This window comes from Aspergillus aculeatus (assembly GCF_001890905.1).
Source record: "Aspergillus aculeatus ATCC 16872 unplaced genomic scaffold ASPACscaffold_7, whole genome shotgun sequence".
In the NCBI taxonomy this organism is placed as follows: Eukaryota; Fungi; Ascomycota; class Eurotiomycetes; order Eurotiales; family Aspergillaceae; genus Aspergillus; species Aspergillus aculeatus.
The window spans coordinates 1,342,153-1,366,406 of NW_017962982.1; the positions used below are offsets into that span (position 1 = coordinate 1,342,153).

At 50.9% G+C, this 24,254-nt stretch overlaps 9 protein-coding genes across 9 annotated transcripts; 3 read left to right on the forward strand and 6 right to left on the reverse strand.

Moving 5' to 3' along the window:
* Positions 1-87: 87 nt before the first annotated feature.
* On the reverse strand, positions 88-1,936 carry ASPACDRAFT_118753 (SPFH domain-containing protein). The gene is made up of 2 exons (XM_020196197.1): positions 1,339-1,936; positions 88-1,225 (listed from the first exon to the last, which is right to left on the reverse strand). The coding sequence occupies exons 1-2, from the start codon at positions 1,650-1,652 to the stop codon at positions 430-432; spliced, it is 1,110 nt and encodes a 369-aa protein (XP_020056804.1). The 5' UTR covers positions 1,653-1,936; the 3' UTR covers positions 88-429.
* Positions 1,937-3,746: 1,810 nt separating this feature from the next.
* Positions 3,747-5,990, reverse strand: ASPACDRAFT_2404 (La domain family; the record flags this gene model as incomplete). Its single annotated transcript, XM_020199245.1, has 2 exons — positions 3,747-4,218; positions 4,279-5,990. Coding segments are annotated over 2 exons (2,184 nt in total), but the record flags the coding sequence as incomplete, so codon positions are not given.
* Positions 5,991-9,598: 3,608 nt separating this feature from the next.
* On the reverse strand, positions 9,599-12,725 carry ASPACDRAFT_118761 (nitrogen permease regulator 3 family protein). The gene is made up of 2 exons (XM_020196198.1): positions 11,195-12,725; positions 9,599-11,143 (listed from the first exon to the last, which is right to left on the reverse strand). The coding sequence occupies exons 1-2, from the start codon at positions 12,525-12,527 to the stop codon at positions 9,771-9,773; spliced, it is 2,706 nt and encodes a 901-aa protein (XP_020056806.1). The 5' UTR covers positions 12,528-12,725; the 3' UTR covers positions 9,599-9,770.
* An 80-nt stretch (positions 12,726-12,805) lies between these two features.
* On the reverse strand, positions 12,806-14,045 carry ASPACDRAFT_118763 (uncharacterized protein). Its single transcript, XM_020196199.1, has 4 exons — positions 13,714-14,045; positions 13,562-13,596; positions 13,309-13,423; positions 12,806-13,219 (listed from the first exon to the last, which is right to left on the reverse strand). The coding sequence occupies exons 1-4, from the start codon at positions 13,761-13,763 to the stop codon at positions 13,108-13,110; spliced, it is 312 nt and encodes a 103-aa protein (XP_020056807.1). The 5' UTR covers positions 13,764-14,045; the 3' UTR covers positions 12,806-13,107.
* Positions 14,046-14,245: 200 nt separating this feature from the next.
* On the forward strand, positions 14,246-15,248 carry ASPACDRAFT_118764 (GFA family protein). The gene is made up of 3 exons (XM_020196200.1): positions 14,246-14,498; positions 14,626-14,805; positions 14,886-15,248. Exons 1-3 carry the CDS (start codon positions 14,491-14,493, stop codon positions 15,187-15,189), a joined length of 492 nt encoding a protein of 163 aa, XP_020056808.1. The 5' UTR covers positions 14,246-14,490; the 3' UTR covers positions 15,190-15,248.
* A 1,451-nt stretch (positions 15,249-16,699) lies between these two features.
* Positions 16,700-18,511, forward strand: ASPACDRAFT_118773 (aldo/keto reductase). The gene is made up of 4 exons (XM_020196201.1): positions 16,700-17,285; positions 17,355-17,616; positions 17,697-18,024; positions 18,114-18,511. Exons 1-4 carry the CDS (start codon positions 17,146-17,148, stop codon positions 18,311-18,313), a joined length of 930 nt encoding a protein of 309 aa, XP_020056809.1. The 5' UTR covers positions 16,700-17,145; the 3' UTR covers positions 18,314-18,511.
* A 281-nt stretch (positions 18,512-18,792) lies between these two features.
* Positions 18,793-20,344, forward strand: ASPACDRAFT_1856040 (phosphatase PAP2 family protein; the record flags this gene model as incomplete). Its single annotated transcript, XM_020197467.1, has 3 exons — positions 18,793-19,155; positions 19,247-19,776; positions 19,848-20,344. The coding sequence occupies exons 1-3, from the start codon at positions 19,019-19,021 to the stop codon at positions 20,342-20,344; spliced, it is 1,164 nt and encodes a 387-aa protein (XP_020056810.1). The 5' UTR covers positions 18,793-19,018.
* A 227-nt stretch (positions 20,345-20,571) lies between these two features.
* Positions 20,572-21,400, reverse strand: ASPACDRAFT_43058 (vacuolar protein sorting family 37 protein; the record flags this gene model as incomplete). The annotated part of the gene is made up of 2 exons (XM_020201199.1): positions 20,572-21,058; positions 21,129-21,400. 2 exons carry the CDS (start codon positions 21,398-21,400, stop codon positions 20,572-20,574), a joined length of 759 nt encoding a protein of 252 aa, XP_020056811.1.
* A 273-nt stretch (positions 21,401-21,673) lies between these two features.
* ASPACDRAFT_78414 (ankyrin repeat protein) lies at positions 21,674-22,761 on the reverse strand. Its single transcript, XM_020205172.1, has one exon. The coding sequence runs from the start codon at positions 22,751-22,753 to the stop codon at positions 22,091-22,093; it is 663 nt and encodes a 220-aa protein (XP_020056812.1). The 5' UTR covers positions 22,754-22,761; the 3' UTR covers positions 21,674-22,090.
* Between the last annotated feature and the right edge of the window lie 1,493 nt (positions 22,762-24,254).

Genomic DNA, 24,254 nt, shown 5'->3' on the forward strand with positions numbered 1-24,254 from the left:
ACGGTCTGGATTATCCCTACCTAGTAGCAGGTGCCAGAAATGCGCAACTTGTCAAGTTGAAACCTCTACCTACGAAAGATACACAATGGTTTCAAGTTATGAATCTTGCTTTTTATCTACTATACATAAAGCCTAGAGAGGAAGAGAGCTCTCTCTGACTAAACAGGTAAACTGCAGCTCGTACAACGTCGCTCATGCGAAAGAAGATGACGGACAAGAAATCCAATGGAACGGCCATAGCAGGTGGCTAAGGACAGGACTAAAGTTACAGGGGAGGTTATAAGAGTATCGTTGTCATGTGAGGGAGATCGTAAGCTGATAGAATAACGGAGGGCAGCCGAGGAGATATTAGAACCCAGCGGTGAGTATACAAGGATGCTAAAGTTGGCAGCGAAATTGAGCGAAGCACCGGATTGGAGTCACTTCACGTCAATTCTTCGACTGGATTGTCTGATCGAATTCCTCTAGAACGGGCTCGGAGACATCGTCGCTGGGGTGGCGCTCTGCCGTTTGCTCAGCGGCCTTGGAGGGATTGCTGGACGGCTCGGTCTGAGCGGGCCCCTGCACATCCAGAGCCTTCGATGCGAGAGTGCGCGCCTGACTTTGGCTGACTTTGCCGTAGACGGCCATGGCTTGGGCAATCATATTACCCATGTCTCCAACGTTACCAGGGACAACAACAGCGGTACCTTCCTTGGCCAACTTGGAGAATGCATCGACGTACTTCTCGGCAACACTGAGGCTAAGAGCTCCGTGGGCGTTCTCTTGACCGGCCTCAATAGCCTTGGCAACGAGGTCGATGCCCTTCGCGGTAGCCTGCGCCTTGAGCAGAATAGCCTCGGCCTCACCAGCCGCCTGGTTAATGCGTTCGGCGCGCATAGCTTCGGAGGCCAGGATGACCGACTGTTTGCGACCCTCGGCAATGTTGATGGCACTTTGGCGCTGACCCTCAGAGTCAAGGATTTCCGCTCGCTTCGAGCGCTCCGCGGTGACCTGGCGGTGCATCGCTGCGACCACACCTTCCGGGGCGTGGATATCCCGGATCTCATAACGTAGACAAACGACCCCCCAGCTTTGAGCGGCCTCGTTGATAGCTTGCGTGATGTTGGTGTTGAGTGTAGCGCGTTCTTTGAGGACGTGATCCAGGGTAAGCTGACCGATTTCCGAGCGCATGGTCGTCTGCGCAAGCTGGGAGATGGCGTACTCGGCGTCCTCAACCCCGTAGCTAGAGGCAGGTGGGTCCAGCGTCAGCTCAGTTGGTGAAATGCGAAACAGGCAGAGGCAAGAGCTCGAACATCGTCACCGATCACAGAGTGAATTGAGCCTAGATCAACTTACCTGGCCTTATATGCATCAACCACCCGTGTGTACAATACACCATCCAATTCCAACGTCACATTGTCGGCGGTAATGGCGTTCTGACTAGGTATCTCGATAGCAGATTCCTTTAAGCTCTTGACGTAGGCAATTCGGTCGATGAAGGGTATCATGAACGCAAGACCAGGTTCCAGAATCCGGTGGAACTTGCCCATGCGCTCAACAATCCATGCCGTCTGTTGAGGTACGAATCGAACCACGGTGTTGAGAGGCAGTGTCTGGCGATTGGAGAAGTATGTATGCGGGCCCCCTGACTGCAGGGACGTCGGGCCCATATTTAAGAAAGAGGATTCTGGGGCCAATCTGCGAGCTGAATTGGAGACATCTCTCCGTCGAATCCGATTCAAGGTGTTCGCTGTGACTGTGGATGACCCGCGGAGGGAGCTTGAATTGAGGAGTCGGCTGTGGGAGGATTGGAGCAGCCTCAATGACTGCCGCGAAGCCACGTCCATGATAGATCGACGATGTGTGCGAGTGGTCTGAGACTAGTTCCGAGGTTCTGAATGAAATGAATAGTGGTGGCGCTAACTGGGTAATGTACTCCGTAGATGAAGCTGAGACGGCTCTCGTTCATGGCGCCGCTTCTCCGACCTCCGCCTCAGGCAACGATTAGTCATCTCCCCATGGTTGCTTGCCAGCGTCCGGACTTGGAAATTACTTTTACTATACCCTTGATTTGTTGCTATGCCGCCTCCCAGTTCTCAATACTACTCGTACCTTCTTTGCCTCGATTCTCGCACGAAGCTTAAACACCCGGTTGATTATAAGATGGATGATATACGAGAACAGGTCACTGCTTCAAAAGACATCTGATGATTCAGGTCCACAGCAGAAAAGGCTTTAAACAGCAAACAGCATTATTAGACCGAACATAAACCTAGCTCTCTGTAATCGAAATGACTGAAACACCAGATACTCAGACGAATATCCCCGATGCAAATTGAGATAAATAGCCCAAGAGTCCGACAACACCAGATCAATGCAGTATAAAGGGTTAGGCAGCGCATCAATCATGCCTTGGGTTGCGAAAGACAGGCGATATAGAGAAGCACAGAAGCGACTCCGATGCTCCGTTGAAACCATAGTAAGCTGAATACCCGTCCGCGGTGATGATGAGGTTGTGCCAGCGGTTCTGAAGCAATGGAAAGGCCATAAAGCAATTATCCTTTTGTTGGGTTTTTTTGTTCCATTCGTACTAAAAATCGAAACAGCAAAGGTGAGACAGTATCGCAGTATTAGGAAAGGTAAGAATCCCAGATAAACAGTCTATGGTCGTGGAAAGATTCAGCCCGGCGCACCACAGAAGCAAGCATCAGGTATAGGGATACTGCCCAGTAAAAACATGCCCGGACTCCAGAAATTTTGAAACCTCCCAGGACTAAAGCAAAGGAAAACAGAGGTAGAGAGTAAAGTATGAACGCACGAAAACCTTGAATAGAGAGAAGCCAGGTGCGTGAGTGTGTGTAATTCAATTCACTTCACTGGGAAGGGTCGTCGGGAGATTGGAAACAAACATAGATGCATGTCATGACGGCAAAATCACAATAAAAACATAAATGGTAATGAGAACATGGGGCAAGAAGCAAGAAGCAAGAAAAGACAAATCACTTTTGCAGCTCGGCAGTCAGGCTAGCATTCATTGAACAGTCATCTTTAGGTAGACTTATAGACGGGTATTATCCATGTCAGATTGCAGTGCAGCTTGAACATGAGTAAACCTCCTCTCAGTAAGCCTAACAGAATCTGGTATGACCTCGTTTGTGATCAAGACCTTGCTGCTCATAAGAAGACACTGCAAACCAGAACGGTAGAGCCGTTGCTGACGTTTCGTGCAGAAATATCGATCATCAAACGCTAAGCTCTGGGAAAATCATTGTACATTTGTGCATTGGAAGTTTTCGGATGGTAAGGATGCGGGGTGAGAGTCGAGGGCGGTCACAATCTAGAGGTTCTGGTAGAGAATATGGATCGGCGCTCGTGTGGAAGGGTATGAGAGTCGTTGTAGGGGTAGTTGGGAAATGATATTTGAGGTTATCTCTCATTTGCGACCATATACTCGGTAGGTTTGAACAAGCTGCCCAAGCCAAGACACAAACAGTGTGTCCAGCTGCTCTGGCATCAGTAAAAATCAACCGGACTTGCAGGATGATTGATCGGAATGCCCACCTAGGGTAAGTGGTCGTAAAAACGCAGGGAAATGATTGACATGGAGATGGACTATGTTTACTCCGCCTGAGAACCGACGAGCATTAGCAATCGCTAGGAATGAGTGAGTAGAGCGCTGAGCCGTTAATTCCCAAGGCAGCTGTGAAATGCTGCCTCGGATACCGTGGCCACCAGAGTCTGACTCAGGGATAGATTTGGATTGGAGGGATCCGTACGTGTGCGACTTCAGTCTGAGCATTGGCAGACTGAGATGGCGAAAACTCCGGAGCATCGGATGACAAGAGGGTCTTCGCAGCCCGAGAATCAACGGTTCCATTTGCGACCGAACCATTCACTCCATCCATGTTGTTCTGGAAAACGGTAGGATCATCCTGCTTGGGAACATTGACGGTGGCGGGACCCTCGTTCTGGGCAGATTGATCGCGCTGGTCGAGAGGGAGAACCCACTGCTCCCATGTATCCCGGGGTCGCAAACGGTCAACTCCATCTCCGCCGGTGATGTACTCGACATTTCTCAGCTGGTGAGAAACGTGACGCAAAAGGTTGAAATCCTCGGTCAAGGTCTTGACCCGCTTGAAGCTGGCAATGAAGGACAAGGCAACAAAGCCCTGAGAATCCATGTGCTTGCGAAGGAATAAGTCCTTGCAGAGGTTGTCAACCGAGAAATAGTATTCCCTATGACACGCATTAGCTATACTGCGGACTCGGAGTCCCTGAGAGAATGTAGCCACTTACAACTGCATCGTGAGCATGCTCATGAGGGAGAAGGGCTCCATGTACTGCTGGTAAGGAATGGCGGTCATCGGGCCAGCATGCATAGGTTGATAGCCGTACATCGTGTTGATGTCGCCAGGGTAAGGATAGACACTGTACATGGCAGCAGAACTGGGTAGGGAGGGGGAGCGCAAGGACATTCTATGACCACCTGACGAGCCATTGGTGGGTCCATGTTGCTGTGATCTCTGGCGGTCGCCGAATCCAAACGACTTAGGATGCATGAAGTTGTGATGCGACATGTGGTTGGTGGGGAAATGAGCGTTCGGGGCCCCATTGAAGCCGGCGTGGCCTCCACGACCTCCACGGTGGGAGCCCCGACCTCGGTCGGCGCGCGACTCGCGAGAGAAGTCCTTGTCCTTACGGTCATGGAATCCGGTGAATTCGCCGGACTTGGGGCCGTTTTCCGGGCGAGTGGACCCTGAGCGCGGAGCAGCCTGGGTATCGACGGACAACTGGGGGTTCCTGGAGTGGTGATCGGAGCCCTTTTCATGACCCTTGGCAAATTGCTTAGCATCGCGGTGGTGACGGGGGAAAGTATCGGCGCCATTTACATTCTTGCCACCTTGTGCAGCGTTGACGTTCTCAGCGCCCTTGGGTCCGCGACCAGCCTGGTGCTTGCGGGAGTCGGTAAGTCCAGCATCGACGCTGTTGGAGCGTCTAGATTGCGCAGGCAAAGAGTTGGCGCGAGCAGAGTTGGTATCATTCCGGCCTCTGTCTGCAGATGTCGTCTGCTTGGCAGAGCCCTGACCGGCCTGACCGGAAGCATTCTTGTCGGCGCCATGGGTGCCATTGCGAGCACCCTCACGTCCGCCACGGGCAGATCTTCCACCGCGGCGGGCAGCAGAAGGAAGGGGGGTGTTGAACACAGCAGTTGGGACGTATGGGACAGGCATCCACTTCTCCTTGCCGTGAGGGCGAATGACAGGGCTCTTATCGGATTTCTCCTGAGGCTTCTTCTTCTCCTCACCTTGAGCAACATCGGGTGTCGGCCAGAGGTTAGCATCTCCCACGGGAGGAATGCTTGCACTCTCATCGCGTCCCTTACCACCGTCGGTCTTCTTGCGCTCCTTGGCACTTTCCTGACCGTCAGTTCCCTTCTTCTTAGGAGGTTTCGCGGGCTCCTGCTGATGATCGCCTGACGTCGAGGAAGCGGCGGACGTGGTCTTGGATGTTCCAGTCTTTGTGGCAGGCTTCAAAGCAGCCAGAGCCTTGGCTTTAGCATCCTGGGCTTCTTTGCGCTGGTGCCAGATGTTGACTGCAGGAAGAGGAGCAGCCTTCAACTCCTTAGCTGGTACGCTCTTGTCCTTCTCGTCCGTCTTGTCATCAGCACCCTCCTCTTCGCCGGTGACCTTCTCCGCTCCTGATGCTTGAGACTGTTTGTCCCAAGTAGACTCGGAGGTGCCATTGGGCGTATTCAGTTCATCCTCGTCCTTGAGCGTGCTAGAAGTGGTTGAAGAGTTACCGACGCTGGACGATTCGGCTTCCTTGTCGTTGGTTCCATTCACGTTCTCAGATTCGGTGCCTGCCTCAACCTTGGTAGACGCAGCATCCGTCGACTGTTCCGCGCTGACCTCGGCGTTCTGCTCGTTGGACGAGGCGACTGGCTCGGCGGGAGAGTTTGTTGAAGCGACGCCCTTGGCGGCTTGTGCGTAGGAAAATGTAGCAGCCATCTTTTTGGTGTGTGAAAGACGTATCTAGAGTACCGTTCTAGGTAGGAAGAAAAAGTGAAGATAGCGTTAGAATGGTGTGTTCTGCCAGAGAACGTGGAAAATTCAACCACAGTTGGTCGGTGAGATAACTCCACCGGCGATGGCAAGCAGAAGATACAACTTCCGCCCTTTAGGCAACCCCGCCGTTATGCAACTTCCCGTCGCTGGATATCACTCGGCAGCAGGTAGCTGTGGTTGTTTTCCGAGGACGAACCTTTCGTACTGATATGACGCTGGTAACAAATGTGGTCGGTCTGCAAATGCTCTGATCGGAATTAGGATCTAGAACACGGATCGCATGTAGATGGAAATACCGAGGTTCGTTCGCGTCAAGGGCCGTTGGAACGGTGAGCGAGGGGGGAGATCTAGGGGTCGACGTAGAGATTCGTTGAGGACAGAAAATCGCAGCTCGAATAACCGTACTATATCGACGAGTACCTGGGTGGTCTTCGTTTAGGGTTGAGTTTTCGCTGTTGAACTCTTGCCAAACTCACGAAATGTACTTAGGAAGTCCGGGCCGTCGGAAGATCCAACTGCGCTGCTGGAACTTGGCTAGTCGAGAGTAGGACAGGGCGGGCACAGTTAAGAACGATGCACGCTGGTTAAGCTCGCAAGGAACCCGTTGATCTTGCCCCTTGTGCAGAAGGTGGACGAGAAGCGCGACTTGCACGTGGTGACGACTGCTCCTTGACTTGACTTCGAGGTTTTGGAAATTCGCCTGGTGCGGGAAAGCAGAAGGGAATCAGAAAAAAGAACAAAAAGAGAACGAGATGCTGCGACAAAAGAGTTTTGAAGCAGAACCTGTGCGGAGAAGGTACAAGATGGGTAAGATCAAAGTGATCAATCGGTCAAGTTACCTTGTTCAATGCCGGAAGGAAAAAAAATAAGAAAAGCCGTAGTTCCGCGAAACACAGAAATGTGTGGATCGGAAGACGGAAAAAGTGTATTGGAGAAAAAAGGCGCACCACTTCACTACAGCAACACAGGCACGGAGAGCCGGTGGAGAGAAAATGAAGGAAAAGCGAAAGTTCCCAAACAGTTATGGATGGAGGTAAGGGTAGTAGTTTAGAGGAGGGGAGGAGGGGAAAGAAGAGGGGAGGAGGGGGGGGTAAAGGGAAAGGAAAAGGAAAAACGAAAAGAGGATGAAGGAATAGACTGCCCGTTGGTAGTAGTAACAGTGGTTTAATGAGTTTAGTGAGTGAGTGACAGACAATAATGTGTGTGTGTCAGAGGAAAGAGAAAATCATAATAATAATTTACAAGCCGCCGGGGAGACATGGAAACCGAAGAAGGCAGTTAATTCACAGCAAGCCAGCCAGCCTCTGTGGAATTCGCCTGGCCGACCTTCTTTGCTTTCAGTTCAATTATACTTTACTCTTTCATCTTGTCTCCGCAGATCATGGATGATGTTTCAATTTGCTTAATATCACATATTGTAGAGAGAAATTATGAGTATCAATGGGGAAGAACGAAGGGACAAGTGCCTCTCAGACCTTGTAATTAATCGTGTATCCGATTTACCTATCTTACCTCCTAAAACTTGGAGAGATCCGGAGTTGGGGGAAAGAAAAGAAAGAAAAAAAACTGGTAAAACATTGTTCCTTCCATATACCCGCACTACTTTTCTTGAAGAACTGCGGTTAGTTGAGTGGATGTCAGGGCTTTGCGTGGGTATGAACCACTCTTGCACGTTCCTCAGCCCCGTGAAATTGTCCGGCGAATCCACCTTGGAAGACTTGAAGTTCTGAAGTTGATCGTATAGCCGGTATACTTGACTATTCAGAGGATACAGTACACGGACGATATACGGAAATGTCAAAGGGGAGGGCCAAATCACATTTATGATTACTATGATATCTACTCTACACTGATGGTGGCAGTCCTATGGCCCCTTCTTGTACTCGCTCCTCAGTCTCTTAGCATTCATGTGGTCCATGGATGCAAAGGAATTTCTTTTCTGGAGGAAAATCTCGAGCCGAAATATCAATAGTCCTGTACCTTATTGGTCGCGACGCTACTTCCATCAGTCAGTCCTCTTTTCTGACCGCGGTAGCCCCTCACTAGGTATCTTCTTCCCCTCTCCACTTCGGCCCCGGACGTCCAACATATACTCACACCGGGTTATGTGGCTGCAATGCGATCGCGTGGAGAATCATGTCTGGAATCTAGTCGAATTCCTCTCGTGTCATTCATGGAGTATACCCAGGCTAGGCTATCTATATGTACGCCCAAATGCAAAAGCTGACACTTGACGCCATTGATGCGGTCATCCAGGAAGAACTGCCCCTCACTGCTGTATACTTTGTTTTGTCTAGCTTTGCTTTTTGGCAGCAGGGTTGCACAAGTGTTGTCCTGGCACATGAATTAGCGATTGCACATAGCTAGTAACCTCTCCGACGCTAGCCTCACTCACCCATTATGCCGATTGCCCTTGCCAGTGTCTAGACTGTGAGGGTATGAATCTGTAGCTGAACACAATGGAGGGGTTGGGTTGGGGTCAATTTAGAGATGTCGTTTGACCCGATCAGGCACAAATATTCAACTGCCGGTCGATGATTCCTCTGGGGCCCTTTATATCTTACTTTCGATCTGAATTTCACAACGAATGTTTCAATCGTTTCTTGCTCATGAGTAGAATACTGTGTTGGTGCCATCGACATGTTTAATATTAGCATCCTCGGCCAACCATCCGAAGTCAACCTGCAGTCGTTCCATGACAACCACTTAGTAGTCCAACGCTATTGCAGCAAGGCAAATCCGTCACCCCTGCGTCTTGGAAACAACAACCAAGCTGCTTCCTGAAGCCTTGCTGATAGATTCCATACTCCCACATTGGCATCACAACTGAACACTACGCTCGAAGCCTTCTTATTGATATACAGGTTCACTATCCTCTAATTATCCAACCCAAGCTTCTGCCCTCTGCAGCTTCCCGCTGCTGCTTTAACAAGAAGTGTGTTTTCTCCAGACAGAACAAGATACTACACTTTCTTCTTCTGCAGGTATAAACAAAAACAGGATTCGAACAAATACGGTGCTTCCACTCCCCTTGTGCTGATATTTCATACTGTACATAAGGTTTCTACAGTTCTCTTCCATCATCAATGAATCACGAATCCAAGTAAACCAAACCAACAGCCAATGAGTTTTGAATCATAAATCGCTTAGCGCAAATCCGGAACCCCCTCCCCCTCCCCGGGCGAGTGGCTCGAAAAAAAAGTCGAAAAATTAGGGTTGGCTGCTACTGAGTTGCTGCTCCTGCTCCACGTTCCAGTTGCAACCATCCTTAAAATTTTCTTTTCCTTTCCGCTCTTTCTGACCGTTTCGGTGCGAGTTCGGAACACTTCGGGAATCCCGGCCTTCCCCTCTGCCAATTCTTTTGGCTGTTTCAGCATGCATTGGTTACTTCGGTGGCCGTGAAGTAATGCAGTGGGGAGGGTAATTGCTGCGTAAATGAACAACTTTCTCGGTATTATTATTCGGCCCGGGGAATGGGTTGCCCATTTGTGGGGGCTCACCACTGTGCTCACGTGCCTTGTTTCCCAATTGTGTTGTTGCCTGGGTTGTATCAAGTGAAGATTGACAGAAGCGTTCGTCAGTACTTTCTATTTATTGAAAGGTTATACATCCAGGGCGGATTACTATACCAAGCTATTTGATTGATCCTTTCTTTCCTGATTTACTACTATTACTCTCCAGTTTATGGTTCATTAATCGTCAAAATAATTATCTTATTCCTCCTTACCAATGACGCACACTGACCAGGACTTGCTCTCTGGAATCCAGCTCGACGGATGACTGCTGCCCTGTCACCAGTCCGAGACGCGTGAGAAGCTGCCACACCAACTTGCGCTTCAAGTTCTCGCGGACCGGGATCTTCTCCAGCGCGTCATATCCGTTGAAATACTTGATGAAACGAGGCCAGTATTTCTTCAAAGATGGGTGCAGTTCCACGAGGTCTAGGTCGGCGTCGGGCCCGTCGGAGTTGATGCCGTCTCGGCCAGTACCCGGTCCATCGCGCTCGGGGAAGCGCGACATGATCTCATCTAGCCATCTGGATTCGAGCGGCGAGGCGCGATGAGGGAATAAAAGCAAAGAAGACGTTCTTAGCGATGTTGTCCGGTCCAGCAACGAATAGGACAAGTCTAGCTTCTTTCCTGGTTTGTGCCGGCCAGGCATCGGGGTCTCTTCGCCGCTATCTTGACTGTCGAGGGACGATGACGAGGACGAGTTTGCATCATCATCATCGTCAATGTCCTCTGCGTCCGACTTGACGACGCTCTTGCTCAGATACTTGTCGACCTCTTCCCGGCGAATGGCTGCCTCGACCGCCATCTTGATCTCCGGAGACACTTTGACCCTTGCAAACGCGCGCAGCTGGGTAACCCAGCCACCTCGCAGCAACCACGCCAAGATGGCAAAGTATGTGACTTTGTGGTCTTTGCTGGGGATAAAGCTTCCGTACGGTCTGGGGGTTCCGCTCATGGCCGATAGCATCTTAGGAAGACTAGGCAGAGTCGGGAAAGCTGCTTGGTAGGCAGCTGTCGCCACTTCCAATTTGCTCAGATCACAATTTGGTGATACAACATAGGTGTCTCTCTGATGAAGCGGGGGGATCGCCCGCGCTCTTCGCCAGTAAACCAAATGGCTCGCAAGCATCTGGACGGTAGACAGTGGTATGCCGGAGGTCACGGCTATTTGGGCGAATGACTTTGTAGGTTTCGAGCAACGAATATAATGTGCAAGCGCAGGGGCCAAAGCACCCCCAGAAGCTTCGACATCCTTCAAGATGGTTGCTTCGTTGTCCAGCAGCAACAAAGCGAAGTGCTTGGCTAATACCTGATGCGGCGCAGTGTTTTCGTCAGCAGTAGGGTCATCAACCGGCGTGACACTGTCTGCGGTTGTGAGCCAGAGGCCAGGATATGCCTTGTCGGTCGGTCCTGCTAGGAACGGTGTCGATGTCAAAGGGGGGATTTGCAATGAGATGGAAACGTCCGGACTCAGGGTGACAGATGCAATCTTTGATGCTGATATGCTCGTGTATACGGTGTAGATGGCCCTGGCCAGGGATGACTGGTGAACAAGGTCTGAGTAGAGATTGTTGACGGACATTCCTGTACAAGACTAATTAGCGAAAACTGTCGACAGAGGACACAGTCACATACCCTTTTCCTTCGCCTTCTCCTTGATGTGCGAGATATGGCGAGCTTCCCTCCATACGTAGTCCGTCCGCGCTTGCTCCCACTTCAACGCCTTGGAGAACTTCTTAATGATATTATCGTAGATTTCCCGGAGGCGCATGGAATACTCCAATAAAGGCGGATCCAGCACAAAAACCACATTGAACATAGTCATGGAGTCCTTGTCATCGCCATCCAGCGACTCACTTGCCGCCCTGGTCGAGTGGATGCTGGTTATCGAGGCACGCTGAGATTCCGCGGGGGTCATCTGCTTCGGACTCAAAGTCTCTGTTGAAGCCGCCAGGAGGTCCGCGGCCGCCTCCCCTCGAGCATCGTCCTCGTCATCATCATCGGGCTTTTCATTATGACCAAGCTCCCCTCCCTCCCAAGTCGCACGAGGTTTCCTCTTCTTGCGCCTCTCTTTCCTCCACATGCCGTCCTCCCGCACGAACACCGGCCACCCGACGAAGGCAAGGTCGTTGATTCCGACCTCGAACCGCCGTTTATGCCACGACCGCGACGGACTCAATAGCTTCTCCCAGACATCGGCAGGGAGTCCCAGCAACGTCTCCCAGGGTGGACGTGCCCCATTACCACCTCGACCGGCTCCTCCACTACCACCACCACCTCCTCCTCCTCCTCCATTTCCCTCACCCTGAGTCCCTGTACTTCCACCTCCACTCCCTCCTTGTCCTCCACCAACACCACCACCGACCCCCAAGCCCACACTCCCCACCTCATCCTCCCCCTTCTCCCCAATCGATATCTCATCCTCGACATCCGAATTCGCCCCGCGTTGCTTGATACTCCCAGCACCACCACCGCGCAACAACCCCCTCCCCGACCCAATGGACCCCGCCCTCTGTGACTCCGCACCAGGCGACCCAGCAATCCCAGCCCGTGCTCCCCCTCCTCCACCATCATCACCACCACCGCCGAGCCCGAAACTACTAGGCCGACGACTATTCACCCCACTATTCCCGCCCCCACCAACCACATACGACGACGACTGGTTGAGCTGCTGCAGCAGGGGAATAATGATCTCCTCTTCATCCTCATCCGAGGAGGACCCGCTCTCCTCACTGGAACTGGACTCATTGGGATCTCGTTTGGAGGAAGACGTGGCTTTCGAGCGCGAGGCGCGGCGCGAGGAGATCGATGACGACGACGCCACCTTGGAGGAGGATGCCGAGCGAAAGCCGTTCTCGCTGAGCGGGTTGGGGGGGTAGTGGAAGACGAAGCGGGGACCGGCGCGCGAGCGGACGATGAGGATGATGGCGACCAGGCAGGGGTCCGGGGGTCGGGCGATGGAGGACATTATGGGGGGCGGAGGTCGTCTTTCTTTTCTTAGTGTTCGTGGGCTAGGTCTTCGCCGAAGATCTTTGTTTTATTGGTGGGTGAGGGTGAGCATTTCAAAAAATAGCTCGAAGAGACACAATGGCAAATGGAAGGGATGGAGAGTTTGCAGGCAAGTTGACGATAATGGGGGGAGGTTTAGGACTAAGAGTTCCGTTCGCCGCGGTGGTGCGGATAACTTTAGCTTTCCCCGCATGGAAAATTGGGGATTTCCGCATTCTTTTCTGATAAGACCTCACACTGAGATCGCAGGCCACAACAAACATACTCAGAATGAGTATGCCTCGGATTACTGGCTTGAGTGAAGGCTTTCAATCAGTACATATATACAGACCATATAATCCTACACATCCTGTACATACATAGAACGAAATATAGATAACCACCTTTCCCGGACGCCGAAAAATACGAAGAGTGAGAGAATCTATACCAATCTACCAGATCGTGAAAATCATCAACCAACCCAGCAGCCCCTCATGCCTTGCACAAAAGACCGCCAACCTCTCAGAAAATATCGTACAACCCTCGCAACCACCCCAAACTTATGACTTATTCTGCGTCCCCGCCGCAGCCCCCTCAGTAGCAGCAGCGGCGGCCTTGTCCTTCTCAAATGTCAACCCGAGGTTCTTGAAATCGTCCGGCGCCATGAGGTTGCTACCAAGCACAAAAGCACAACTCGCATTAGCAGACATACTTCCTCCGTGGAGTATTCTGTATACATGAATGAGGGGGAAAAAACATACTTTTCCATCCGACAAGCGAGATACCCCTTCGCCAACTGTCGACATGCGTCGTCGTTCACGCCGCGGTTCGATTTCAGGCATTTCAAGTAATCGGAGATCAGATGTTTGCAGTCGCCTGCAGCCCAGTATATGTCAGTCTCGTTCCTCCCGCTTTCTTGTGCATGTACCCATGTTCCGAGGAAGTGCGCAAGGCCTGCAGGCGCAGCCGAACCGGAGCCGTTGGAGAGGGAGGGAGAGAGGGTGGGTGGCCTACCATAGTGATCCAGGGGAAAGCTGCCACGCTCGGGACTATACACAACCATTTCAGAAGTTAGCGCTGAGCTCGTTCTCCTGCATCGCAAAATGGCACACCGCGCGCGCGGTTGTGAAAACCGGAGATAGAGGAAATCATCAGACCACACTTACGGCGTAGGCTTGTAGTTGGTCGCGGCACCACCGGGAGCTCCGAAGCCCATGGCGAAGGCTAAGTGGCACGGTTCTTGGAGTGGCTGGATGATAATCCGGTTTTGGAGAGTATGGAGCAAGCAAAGACCTTGTTAGATCGAGCAACGTCTTATCGGCTGTTTATCGGAGGGCATTCATAATGGTCCTGCCTCTGCCAGGCCGCGGAAGGAGAAAAAAGGCCCGGATCGGCGCCGCCAAACAAACATGACAAACATTTGTTCAGGCTGATCTACTCAATAAGTTATGCACCACGACATGTGTCAAAGTGATCTGAAGCTTGTCCGAGTTCTTAGTAAATGCTATCTAGTGCTTACAAAAGGACAGAGCTTGCTGCCATGAGTCATGAGGTTGGCTTCTGGCCTGACACATACGTGCGGGGTCAACCCTCGGCCGGGGCCATGTAACCTGTAGGTTTTGAGGAAGATAGGCGTCACAAAGGTTGATAATTGGTCGACTGAACCTGAAGCTCCAAAGTAGATATCTTAGATGACCAATCGAGTGTACTCGGACCCCTATTTATATGTAGTTTCTTTGTGAGCGTGTTGCTAGATGGTACAGGCACACCCCTCCTGACCCGCCTAGATACGGACAGCTGCGGCGCTGATATATCAATGACGTTGTCCTCCAGCCCCAGGATATTAATAATTGAACACGGCCTACTTCGAAGGGATTGACTTCATCTGCAGCTTTCGCTAATCCAAATCACAACTCCGTGGATAGTAATCCCAACACGCAAAAATGCCAATGTGAGTTCTTCTTTCCACCTTCGACAGTCAGGGGCCGCGACAATGAATATATCTCCGCATGTTACAGCAACAATGAACAACCCCCAAAACTCTCGATTCAAATACTAAAAAAAACCCAAACAATCAGGACACTAGAAGGCAGCTGCCAATGCGGCGGCATTGAATTCTCCCTGCAATCCTCAACCCCAGTTCCCTACCAGCTATGCGCCTGCAGCATCTGTCGCAAGGTAGGCGGGTACAGCGGCAGCGTCAATCTCGGCGGAATCGCCGACTCCTTGAACATCAAAAAGGGCAAGGATTTGATCAAGTATGTCGAAATGCCCCAAAGCTGTTGTATTACACAATTACATCGGGACTCCGACTGACCACGAGGGTTGGCACGCAAAGGAAATATTGCGCGATCAAGGCCCGCGGTACCGATCAGGAAGAGGTTTGTTCGTCGGAGCGGAACTTCTGCTCCAATTGTAGTACCATGCTGTGGCTGTGGGACAAGCAATGGCCGGAGTTGATTCATCCATTCGCGTCGGCGATCGACACCGAGTTGCCGGTGCCTGATGAGATGGTTTGCATTATGGCCGGGTCGAAGCCGACGTGGGCGCGTTGGCCTGAGGGGAAGAAGCAGGTGTACGAGGAATATCCAAGTGACAGTTTGGAAGGGTGGCATAAGAAGCATAATCTCTTCTTCGAATAGGGGAGAGAAGAGTGGCTACGATTGTACTGAGCAAATCACGGTACGCAATTACAGGAAGAGCATTCAAGTTTGATAGTATCTTTTCTTTTATTCATTATGAGTATCTGTGCTGAGAGCGGGCAAAAGTCACCTATGATGAGATATTAGCAGCCATTACAGCAAATCATCTCGTACACAATCAGGTGGAAGGCGTAAGATCAGTTCTCCAAGGTGAATCTTTGTTGTTTCGACATTGTAGTTCAGTAAGAACACAGCGAATTTTAAGAATCATCATGCAAGGGCAAGGTGTTGTTGAGGGTAAATACTCACAAATTCCCCGTCGATGTATTACAAGGGTATCAGTTTCCCTAAGATCTTTGACCACAGAATCAGCAACACATTCATGACAACACATGAGTGAGTTCAATAGATAATGATGTCAACTGAAGTCAGGCTAGTAATAAGTTAGTGAGAGCCCACAAAACCACAGGATTTTCGTGTACCAACCTCATTAAATCAGAATTTTGTGTTTAATGTTCATTTCCATGTACAGAGTACATAGATCAAACAGTGTGAATAAGTGTTCATCATATAAAGTTGACTTGGGCAATGCTTGTGTTTGAGACAGGAAGCGAATGGAAAATACCTGTCGGCTTCTGTTAGTATGTCTCGAAGCCAAAGACAGTTCCAACAACTGAAGATGATCGATGAAAGCTCAGGTGACGAAGATCTCAACAAGTTATACACTTTCCTGACACCCGCAAGGTTTGTACGCCTCGCTTTTGATGGGTGCAGGTCCATGTACACGTTATGTCCGCCCGTTCGTTCAAGATTTCTTCATCGGCAGCCAGATAGGCAGAGGAGTTGAATGAGTGGTATTTACCTATCAGATAGCAAGTTAGTGAAGAGTCACAAATGACAAGCTAATTGAGAAGACAGCAAAATAGATTGAAGTAGGTCAGACAAGGCTGAAACTTGAGTTAAAACACGAATTCCACATGGTGATTAAGTTTGAGGAATGCCTTAAAGCGTGTCATAGGGTCATCATCCAAGAGGGGGGAAATACTGAAAACTAAACAAAAAGTCTTCGCATACCTTTTACAATTGTGCCATTGAGTGTCGAGAATGTCAAGTCATCATTAAACAAGATATCCTCACAAGTTCGCGGTGTTGGGCGACTCTTGTGCTGGTTGTGGTTGCATGATCATTGGGAAGAAAAAAATTGTTGTGGGTTGCGTCAAAAATTTATAAAGAGCATGAGGTACGGGAAGTGAGAGTCGCCACTTATGCTGTTTGATTGCGGGACAAACAGCTAGTGCTTCGGCAGTCTAGCCGATTTCGCTAAGCTACTCATACTCAGTACATAGAGCTTGAACAGCTCTCGGTCTCGCTTGGTCATTGGCTGTCCTTCGCGTTGAGATTGAAGGCGGAATTAGCATCCGAAATCCAACCGTGATGCACTGACTGAACTCATAGCCATGTTATCCTCTCATGATGAGCTGTGGAACATCGCTCTTCATTCCATAGGTTTCTTCGTGCAAACCACCTGAAGGATGATTATATGTGGGTCTATCCTTCGAACCCCTCTATGAGGGACTGATAATGCCAAAGTGATCGCAGAAGGAGTGGCTTCAACAAAGACTGAATGAGCGACTTCATTGCTGGACCTGAGACATTATAAACAACGTCCCTGGTCTTTCGCAAATCCGTGGACCCGTCGCTGGGTCCAACGGTGTGGAACCTGCGGCCAGTAGCCTGTCCGACGTCATGGTTATCCACACTACGAGGCAAGACAAGCACCTTGTGTGATTAGGACGCTGCGTCAAATTGACGTCGGCCTCTATCCACGCTGGTATAAAGACCGTTTGTTGGCCTTGCTAGAATCGGATCAGACAAACCACTTTTTTTGCACTAAGATCCTCAATTAATATTTTGCATATTCACTCACAACTCATTAAACCCACAACTTGATACACAATGGCCACCACATTCAAGCTTAACACCGGCGCAGAGATCCCTGCTGTTGGATTCGGTACCTGGCAGGACGCCGATGCTCAGGAGAATGCCGTTCTCGAAGCCATCAAGGCCGGCTACCGTCACATCGATACCGCCCGAGTGTACGCTCCCCAGACGATACCTCACCTATTCTTTTTTTGGCGACACCCATGCTGATTCCTTTGGAATAGATACGGCACCGAGAAGGCCGTGGGCCAAGCCATCAAGAAGAGCGGCGTCCCCCGCGAAGAGCTCTTCGTAACCACCAAGCTCTGGAACAACAAGCACCACCCCGACGATGTCCCCCAGGCGCTTCAGGACTCGCTCAACGACCTGCAGCTCGACTACATTGACCTCTTCTTGATCCACTGGCCCGTTGCGTGGAAGCGTGGCGACGAGCTGTTCCCCAAGGAGAACGACAAGGCCGTTGTGGAGGACATTGACTACGTCGACGTAAGACCATTCAGCCCGCCCCCCCCCTTCCTCGGAAAGACACTTAAACGGACATCGAGGATACTGACCCACCATTCTAGACATACAGGGCTATGGAGAAGCTCCTCTCCTCCGGCAAGGTCAAGGCCATTGGAGTGTCCAACTTCTCCAAGGCCGAGATGGAGCGCCTGCTCAAGGAAACCTCCGTCGTGCCCGCCGCCCACCAGCTCGAAAGCCATCCCTGGTTGCAGCAGCCCGACTTCGCCGAATGGCACAAGTCCAAGGGCATCCACGTCACCCACTACTCGCCCTTCGGTAACCAGAACGAGGTCTACTCCAAGGAGGGTACCATCGGCAAGATGATCGAGGACCCCGTCCTGGTCGACATTGGCAAGAAGTACAACAAGAGTGGCGCCCAGGTCGCACTGGGTATGTTAATCATATCCCTCTCTCCCATCATCCCCCCACCCCAACAAAAAAGACACGCCCACTAACCCATTATCTTTTCGTGAATATAGCCTGGGGTATCACACAGGGTCACTCCGTCCTCCCCAAGTCCAAGACCCCATCCCGAATCCAGGCCAACCTGGAGGGAGACTTCAAGCTGAGCGACGAAGACATGCAGAAGATCCGCGGCATCGACCGCAAGCTTCGCTTCAACGACAGCAGCGCCGACTTCGGTAAAGATTTCTTCACCGACTTGGATGGCAAGAAATAAAATCTCCTTTTCCCCCAACCGTCCTCGTCTTTTTTTTCTCCGAAATTTTCACAAGCGTTCCAATTCAACCGCATGTGACAACATCACACCCCCTGGCCAAAAAGAAAAGGTGGGGGGAGGGCGCATGCTATGTATTATAATGTTATGGATATGAGTCAATGAAATGATATGTCAAAAGAAAAAATAGATAAATCCGAGATGATAAATGAACACGAGTTTTGTCTTTGTTTTCCCTCATCCCTGACGTCGATCATGCCCCTCTTTTTTCGCTCGAGATCTGCATGATAAGAGTTAGTTACAGTGCAGATCATAAGATGAGAAGGAAGGGCAGAAGGCGCACGCACGGCAGTAGTGGGCACCGGCAATCGGCTGGAAAGGTCGTACCGTACCTTAAGTGGCTGGCACGGTCACCTGGCCAATACCTACCTACCTACTGAGGTCCAGGCCCTGCCCGTAGTTTTAACCTACAGATTGGTTGCTGCAGTTCCAGCTCAACACACCCTCGCATACGAAGACAAAAAGAAATTAGGAGGTGAAAAGAATCTGCCCAGCTCTTCTCTTGCTCAGACTTTCTTTTCTCCTAGAATTAAGCTCGAAGTCTCCTGACTAGTGAGTTACAACCTCAAGTTTTCTACTTCGTACTGTACATTCTCGAGTACTTCTTATCCCGTCAACTTTGGTGAATGACATCATCGCCCATCGGCCATGGCGCGCAGCTCCAACCAGAACGAACAACAACCATCCTCAGCGGCGACTACAGGAGCAAACGAACTCGGAGCAGCGCATGTGCGCTTGCCCAAGCGACTGGTCGTCTCGTATATCCTTGACTGGATACTTATCATGTGCGTTTTTGCGAGTTAGACCCCCAGAAAGCTCGTATAGATCGTGTTGCGTCGGTGTGTGTGTACAGTACTCATGGTGTTTCCCCTGCAGTGGTATCGCACTTATTGGCTATGGATTCGGTCGCGTCTCTCCCAATCAGAGGCCATTTTCCCTCACGGATCCAAGCATCTCCTTCCCCCACAGAGACCATGACACCGTATCGGTCAGTGTGGTGGCGGTGGTCGCCTTAATCGTCCCGGCCGTGATCATCGTCCTCGGGGCGCTGGTGCTCATCCCCTTCGGCTCTGCGATGACAGGCCACGAGACGACGATAGTAACACGCGCAAAATTGTGGCGGTACAAGCTATGGGAGTGGAATGCCGGATGGCTGGGCCTGGGTATATCGCTTGCGGGGGCCTATATGGCGACCGAGGGGCTGAAGGATCTTTTTGGGAAACCACGACCGGATATGCTCGCGCGATGCGATCCGGATCTCTCGAAGATCGGCACCTTCGCTGTCAGCGGCCTGGGATCCAGACTCGATGGAGCCCCTACACTGGTCACGTGGGAGATCTGTCGAAATCAAGCGCGCGAGTTGGCTGTTGATGGCTTTTCGAGTTTCCCCAGTGGGCATTCTTCTTGTAGGTGATCCGTTCCCAGGGAAACCCAATGATTGTGCGGGGAAGAGACAGTGCTGATATATAACCAACAGTCGCATTTGGCGGATTGACGTATCTCACTCTATGGCTTTGTGCTAAACTGTCCATCGGATTTCCTTACCTCGCTCATTCACCGCTTAGCCAGGATTTGCAGAGACAGGAGCGTAGCACCATTCGAAAGCAGGGAGCAGCCCCGCCGGTTTACCTGCTCATCATAGTCTTCGTGCCCATAGCGGTGGCGTTCTTCATAGCTGCCTCGCGGTGGTTTGACTACCGCCACCATGGATTCGATATCATTTTTGGATCAGTCATGGGGATCGTCTTCGCCTGGATCGGTTTTCGCCTTTACCAGCTTCCCGTGATGCGCGGTGCAGGCTGGTCTTGGGGGGCAAGGGGCAGTAGCCATGCTTTCTTCCGAAGCGTGGGACTGCCGAGCCATGTCTGCGCAGATAACTGGGCAACCGCAAAATATGCACCGCCAGTGAGAGCAGAGACCAGCAGGGATCAAGATATTGACCTCGAGAGTGGCCGTAAAGCAGCAAGGGAGTAGGATCCCTACATCTTGACCAGATAGCAATGTGTATCAGGCCAGTGGAAGATGTGACAATGCAGGAGTCATTTGGGAGGTTGCTGTAGGCCGTGGTGTTGTCTTCTGGCGCCCTCATCCTTTTTCCCGTACGCTTAGCAATGTCTAGGAAACGCATCCCGTCCCGAGGTCATCAGGGGCCCAATAATAACCCAGCGTATTGAATCCTCGATTCCAGCGGACTGCTTCCATCACCTCCATCCTCCTACCCGCCCCTCATCCCACCTAGCTTTCGCCTCCCTCCTCGCGGCCAATTTGGCCGACTCTGCCCTGACCCGTCGAACCCAATCCGCGACCTCCTTTTCCGACGCCCGGCCATGGTGTTCCTCCTCCAGGAAACTTTCCTCAACCGCTCGACACACAGCCTCCTGCTCCGAGATCGAAGCAGCCAGCCTCTGGTACAGCGCCTTGGGCGACCACGGGGCCAGGGCAGCATCCATCTCGGATTGTTTCTTCCGCCAAGAGACCTCGAGCGACTGGTGGGTCAGGAGAAGGGTCTCCGTCGAGGACCGTAGCTCCGACATCTGCGACTGGAGCTCGAGAAGACGAGTTGCCAAGTCTTTATTGTACTTCAGGAGAGATTCCAGATGCTGCTGATGGGCCGTGTAGGATGGATGCTGGCTCGACAGCGCGGAGATGAGGTTCGGGTCTTTGAGAATGGTTTGCAAATCCACAGTACTGTGGAGAAGATCAAAGTCAGTGGGATGTTCTTGAAACAGCTGTAAGATTGATACAGAGTAGGATATACCTCTTGTCCTTGACACTACTCGGTAGCCAACCTTCCTCAACAGGAGGTGGTTGGGGCAGCACGTTCTGGGAGCTCGGAGGAACCCCTGGTGAGAAATATCTGTTTCCTGAATACATGTCCAGTCTTTGCTGTTGATTATAGGCTCTGTGTAGCTGCTGCGGGGTGCCGGGCAAAGGTGAGTTGAGATGGGGTGTGCCTCTTCGACTGGCCTCGTGGCTGCTGGGCTTCGGAGGTGGGGGAGGAGGCGTGTCGGAGTTAAGTGCCGGGTTCATGGTGACAAGGGGCTTTCGATGTAAAGCGGGTACTAGATAGAAGAAATGGTACTTTGGCCAGAGAGCCAGGGTTGAACGAGGGATGCACCTGAACGCGCAAAGGCAGGTAATTGGATGGTTGGAGTAACAGGAGAAGCAGCTCGGGTGCGGGCGATGCGGGGAAAAGACACCGAATCACGTGAGATGACATATCTCCGGTTTACATGCTACTGGAGATTCAACCATCGTTGCTTTTTTACAAAAGAGCCTTTGTTGATCACTTGCCGGTGTGGAAAAAGTCTTCGGAGATTGCATTTAGAGAACTCGCATTGATTTTTGCTAGTTGGGACACATCATTTTTCAATGTGCGTGTAGTATATAGTCTTCGTAGCTGCCAGAACTCAACAAAATATGGTTGCCCGATATAAGCGCAACTCATCAAAGCCTGAGCCGAGCCTTGTGGCTGACGCAAATTGGCTGTCCTTATCAAAACTTGGAGTTGGTATACGTCCTAGCTGAAACGCTCGAGATAGCGCTGCGCTATTACCCTTTGGAGTGGCGAGAATGGTTGAGACTCAATCGTGGTTCGAGATCGCTAGACGCCTCGCAGGCTGGCCAGATAGACCGACGCGCCCATAATGACTCAGATGAGCGAAGCGGAAGCTGTTTGGCAAGCCAAAATGGTCCTTGAAGTGGAAACCCGCAACTTTCTCAATCCGTTCTCCGACGCACACCACGCTCGTCAGTCTCAATACTAGAGCCTCGGAGTGCATCCATAACCAGCTCCCGCAACTGGGCCTGCGTAGCTTCACTGTGGAAATCTTCCCGCGCGGCCAGCTCATCGATCCGACGTTTGAACTCGGGGTCCACCTGGTCGATTCCCGCGTTCGCCTCTTGCTCCGACACCGTGCCCAGGTTCAGCTGCAGGTTCGCAGGCAGAGGGGGAGGTTGATTCAAGGCGGCATCCGCCGAAGAATCTGCAGGGGCGGGGGCTGGGACGCCCGCTACTTGCCGCAGATAAGCTGCAACTTCGGGGAACGAGTCATCGTTCTCTATAGTTTCATACGCAGCCATGCCCTCATCGTTCCGCTTGTTGTAGTCGACCCCGAGTTCTTCCACAAGGCACTTTGCGATTTCAACGCTCTCCGTCACGAAGAGACAGGTCTCGCCATCTTCGTCCAGAAGGTTGACGTCCACGTTGAACTCTTTCACCAAGGCGCGCAGAAGATCGATGTGACCGTAGGAAGCGGCAGCATGGAGTAGTGAGTAACCGTGCTCATCTTGACCGGAAGCGATGGACGGATTCGAGCGCAATAGCGTGAGAAGAGCGGAGGGATTTTCGGCGGCCAGAATGTAGGGGTTGGGTTGACTCATCGTGGCGGCTAGACAATTATCGATTGAGTTAGTCAGGCCAGATTTGGGTCAATCAGTGAAATTAGACAGACCTTGAGTCACACACAGACGTGCTAGTTGAATAGAGTGAGGCAGAGAGACTTGTAAATGGGGGTGGGGAGATTTTGAATCAGTTAGGCGGACGTGAAGGAGGGGTCGGTCGGAGGTGGCGGCGAGCGGAAAAAAAGGGCATGCTCAAAGTCCGGACAATTGATGTCTTCAGCAACCCTACACAGGTTCGGATACTAGGTTCCCTTACGTCCTACTGTCGGAATTGGGCTGAGTGTTGCACCCATCAGTTTCAGGAAAAGAATATCGGATTGTCCCAGGCACCTGGATCTTAGAAAATGGCCATGTGGGTTGCGTCGCTCACTCTTGAAGCGAGGCATAACTTCACTTAAGCACTCGGATATAACTATTTGTTATGGCAACTATAATCATCGAGTGCATCGCGCGGTTGTAAGTGCTCAGTCTGACGTTTTGGCCGCAACATATCGCCCAAACTTCCTTGTAAGGACAATACAGAGAGTTATATCAATAACAGCTGATAATATTCAGAAGGGTATGACCAGAACAATCAGTTTACCTGACGATTCCCAAGGCAATCAACATGATGTTCGACTCCGTATAGACCAAGCTATACAGACACAAGGCCAAGCTTTACAGACTCTTTCAAAACGAAATCCTACTCTGCTGGACATGAATGTGTATATAGTTACTGATAAATACAATATTGCTTCTCTCACAAAGTGTACGAAAGATAGATTCAAAGCTTGGGCAACAAAATCGCAACTTACGGAATCATAGGCTCGCGCCGTGGAAGAAATCTGGCAAGGCAACAAATATTCTAACATTCATATTTTGATCAAGAATCAAGTAGCGTGCGACATTGATCGGACACTTAGAGACTGTTGGCCACCAGCCATCGACAAGGGAATTAAGCTTGGGAGGTTTTCTGCAGCTTTCCTTTAACAGATCATCAAGAGAAAGGATTTTTTTTCACACTGCGCAATACAAATGTAAGATACGAGCTTGAAGTAGAATAATTTATGAGCAAAGGTCGATAGTCACAAAGCTGCTATTAATCGGCCAGCGAAAGAAACCACAGCCGATGCGGGCTACAGCTCAGATAGAAGTGTTAGATTCTGACTTCTCTGAGTAACTATAGATAATTATACAAAGCTCGGATGATATACTACACCTGATGTTCAGATAGCCCTAACATCATCAGCAAGACATTGTGGCTGCAAATCGGAAACCGGAACTGCCTAATTCAGTTTTCATCTGAGCTGGCATCTAGCAGTTTATTCTAAATACTGTTGCTGAAAGGAGATGCATCAATTACAGTACTGCAGCAGTAGTTGACTAAAGATTTGGAAATTTTCAGTATAGAAGTTTGATGGCATGCAGGACCTTGGAGGAATTTTTTGCTTACAGAATCTTACTTGTGTACTAAGCTGTAACAATCAAAGAGTTATCAGTG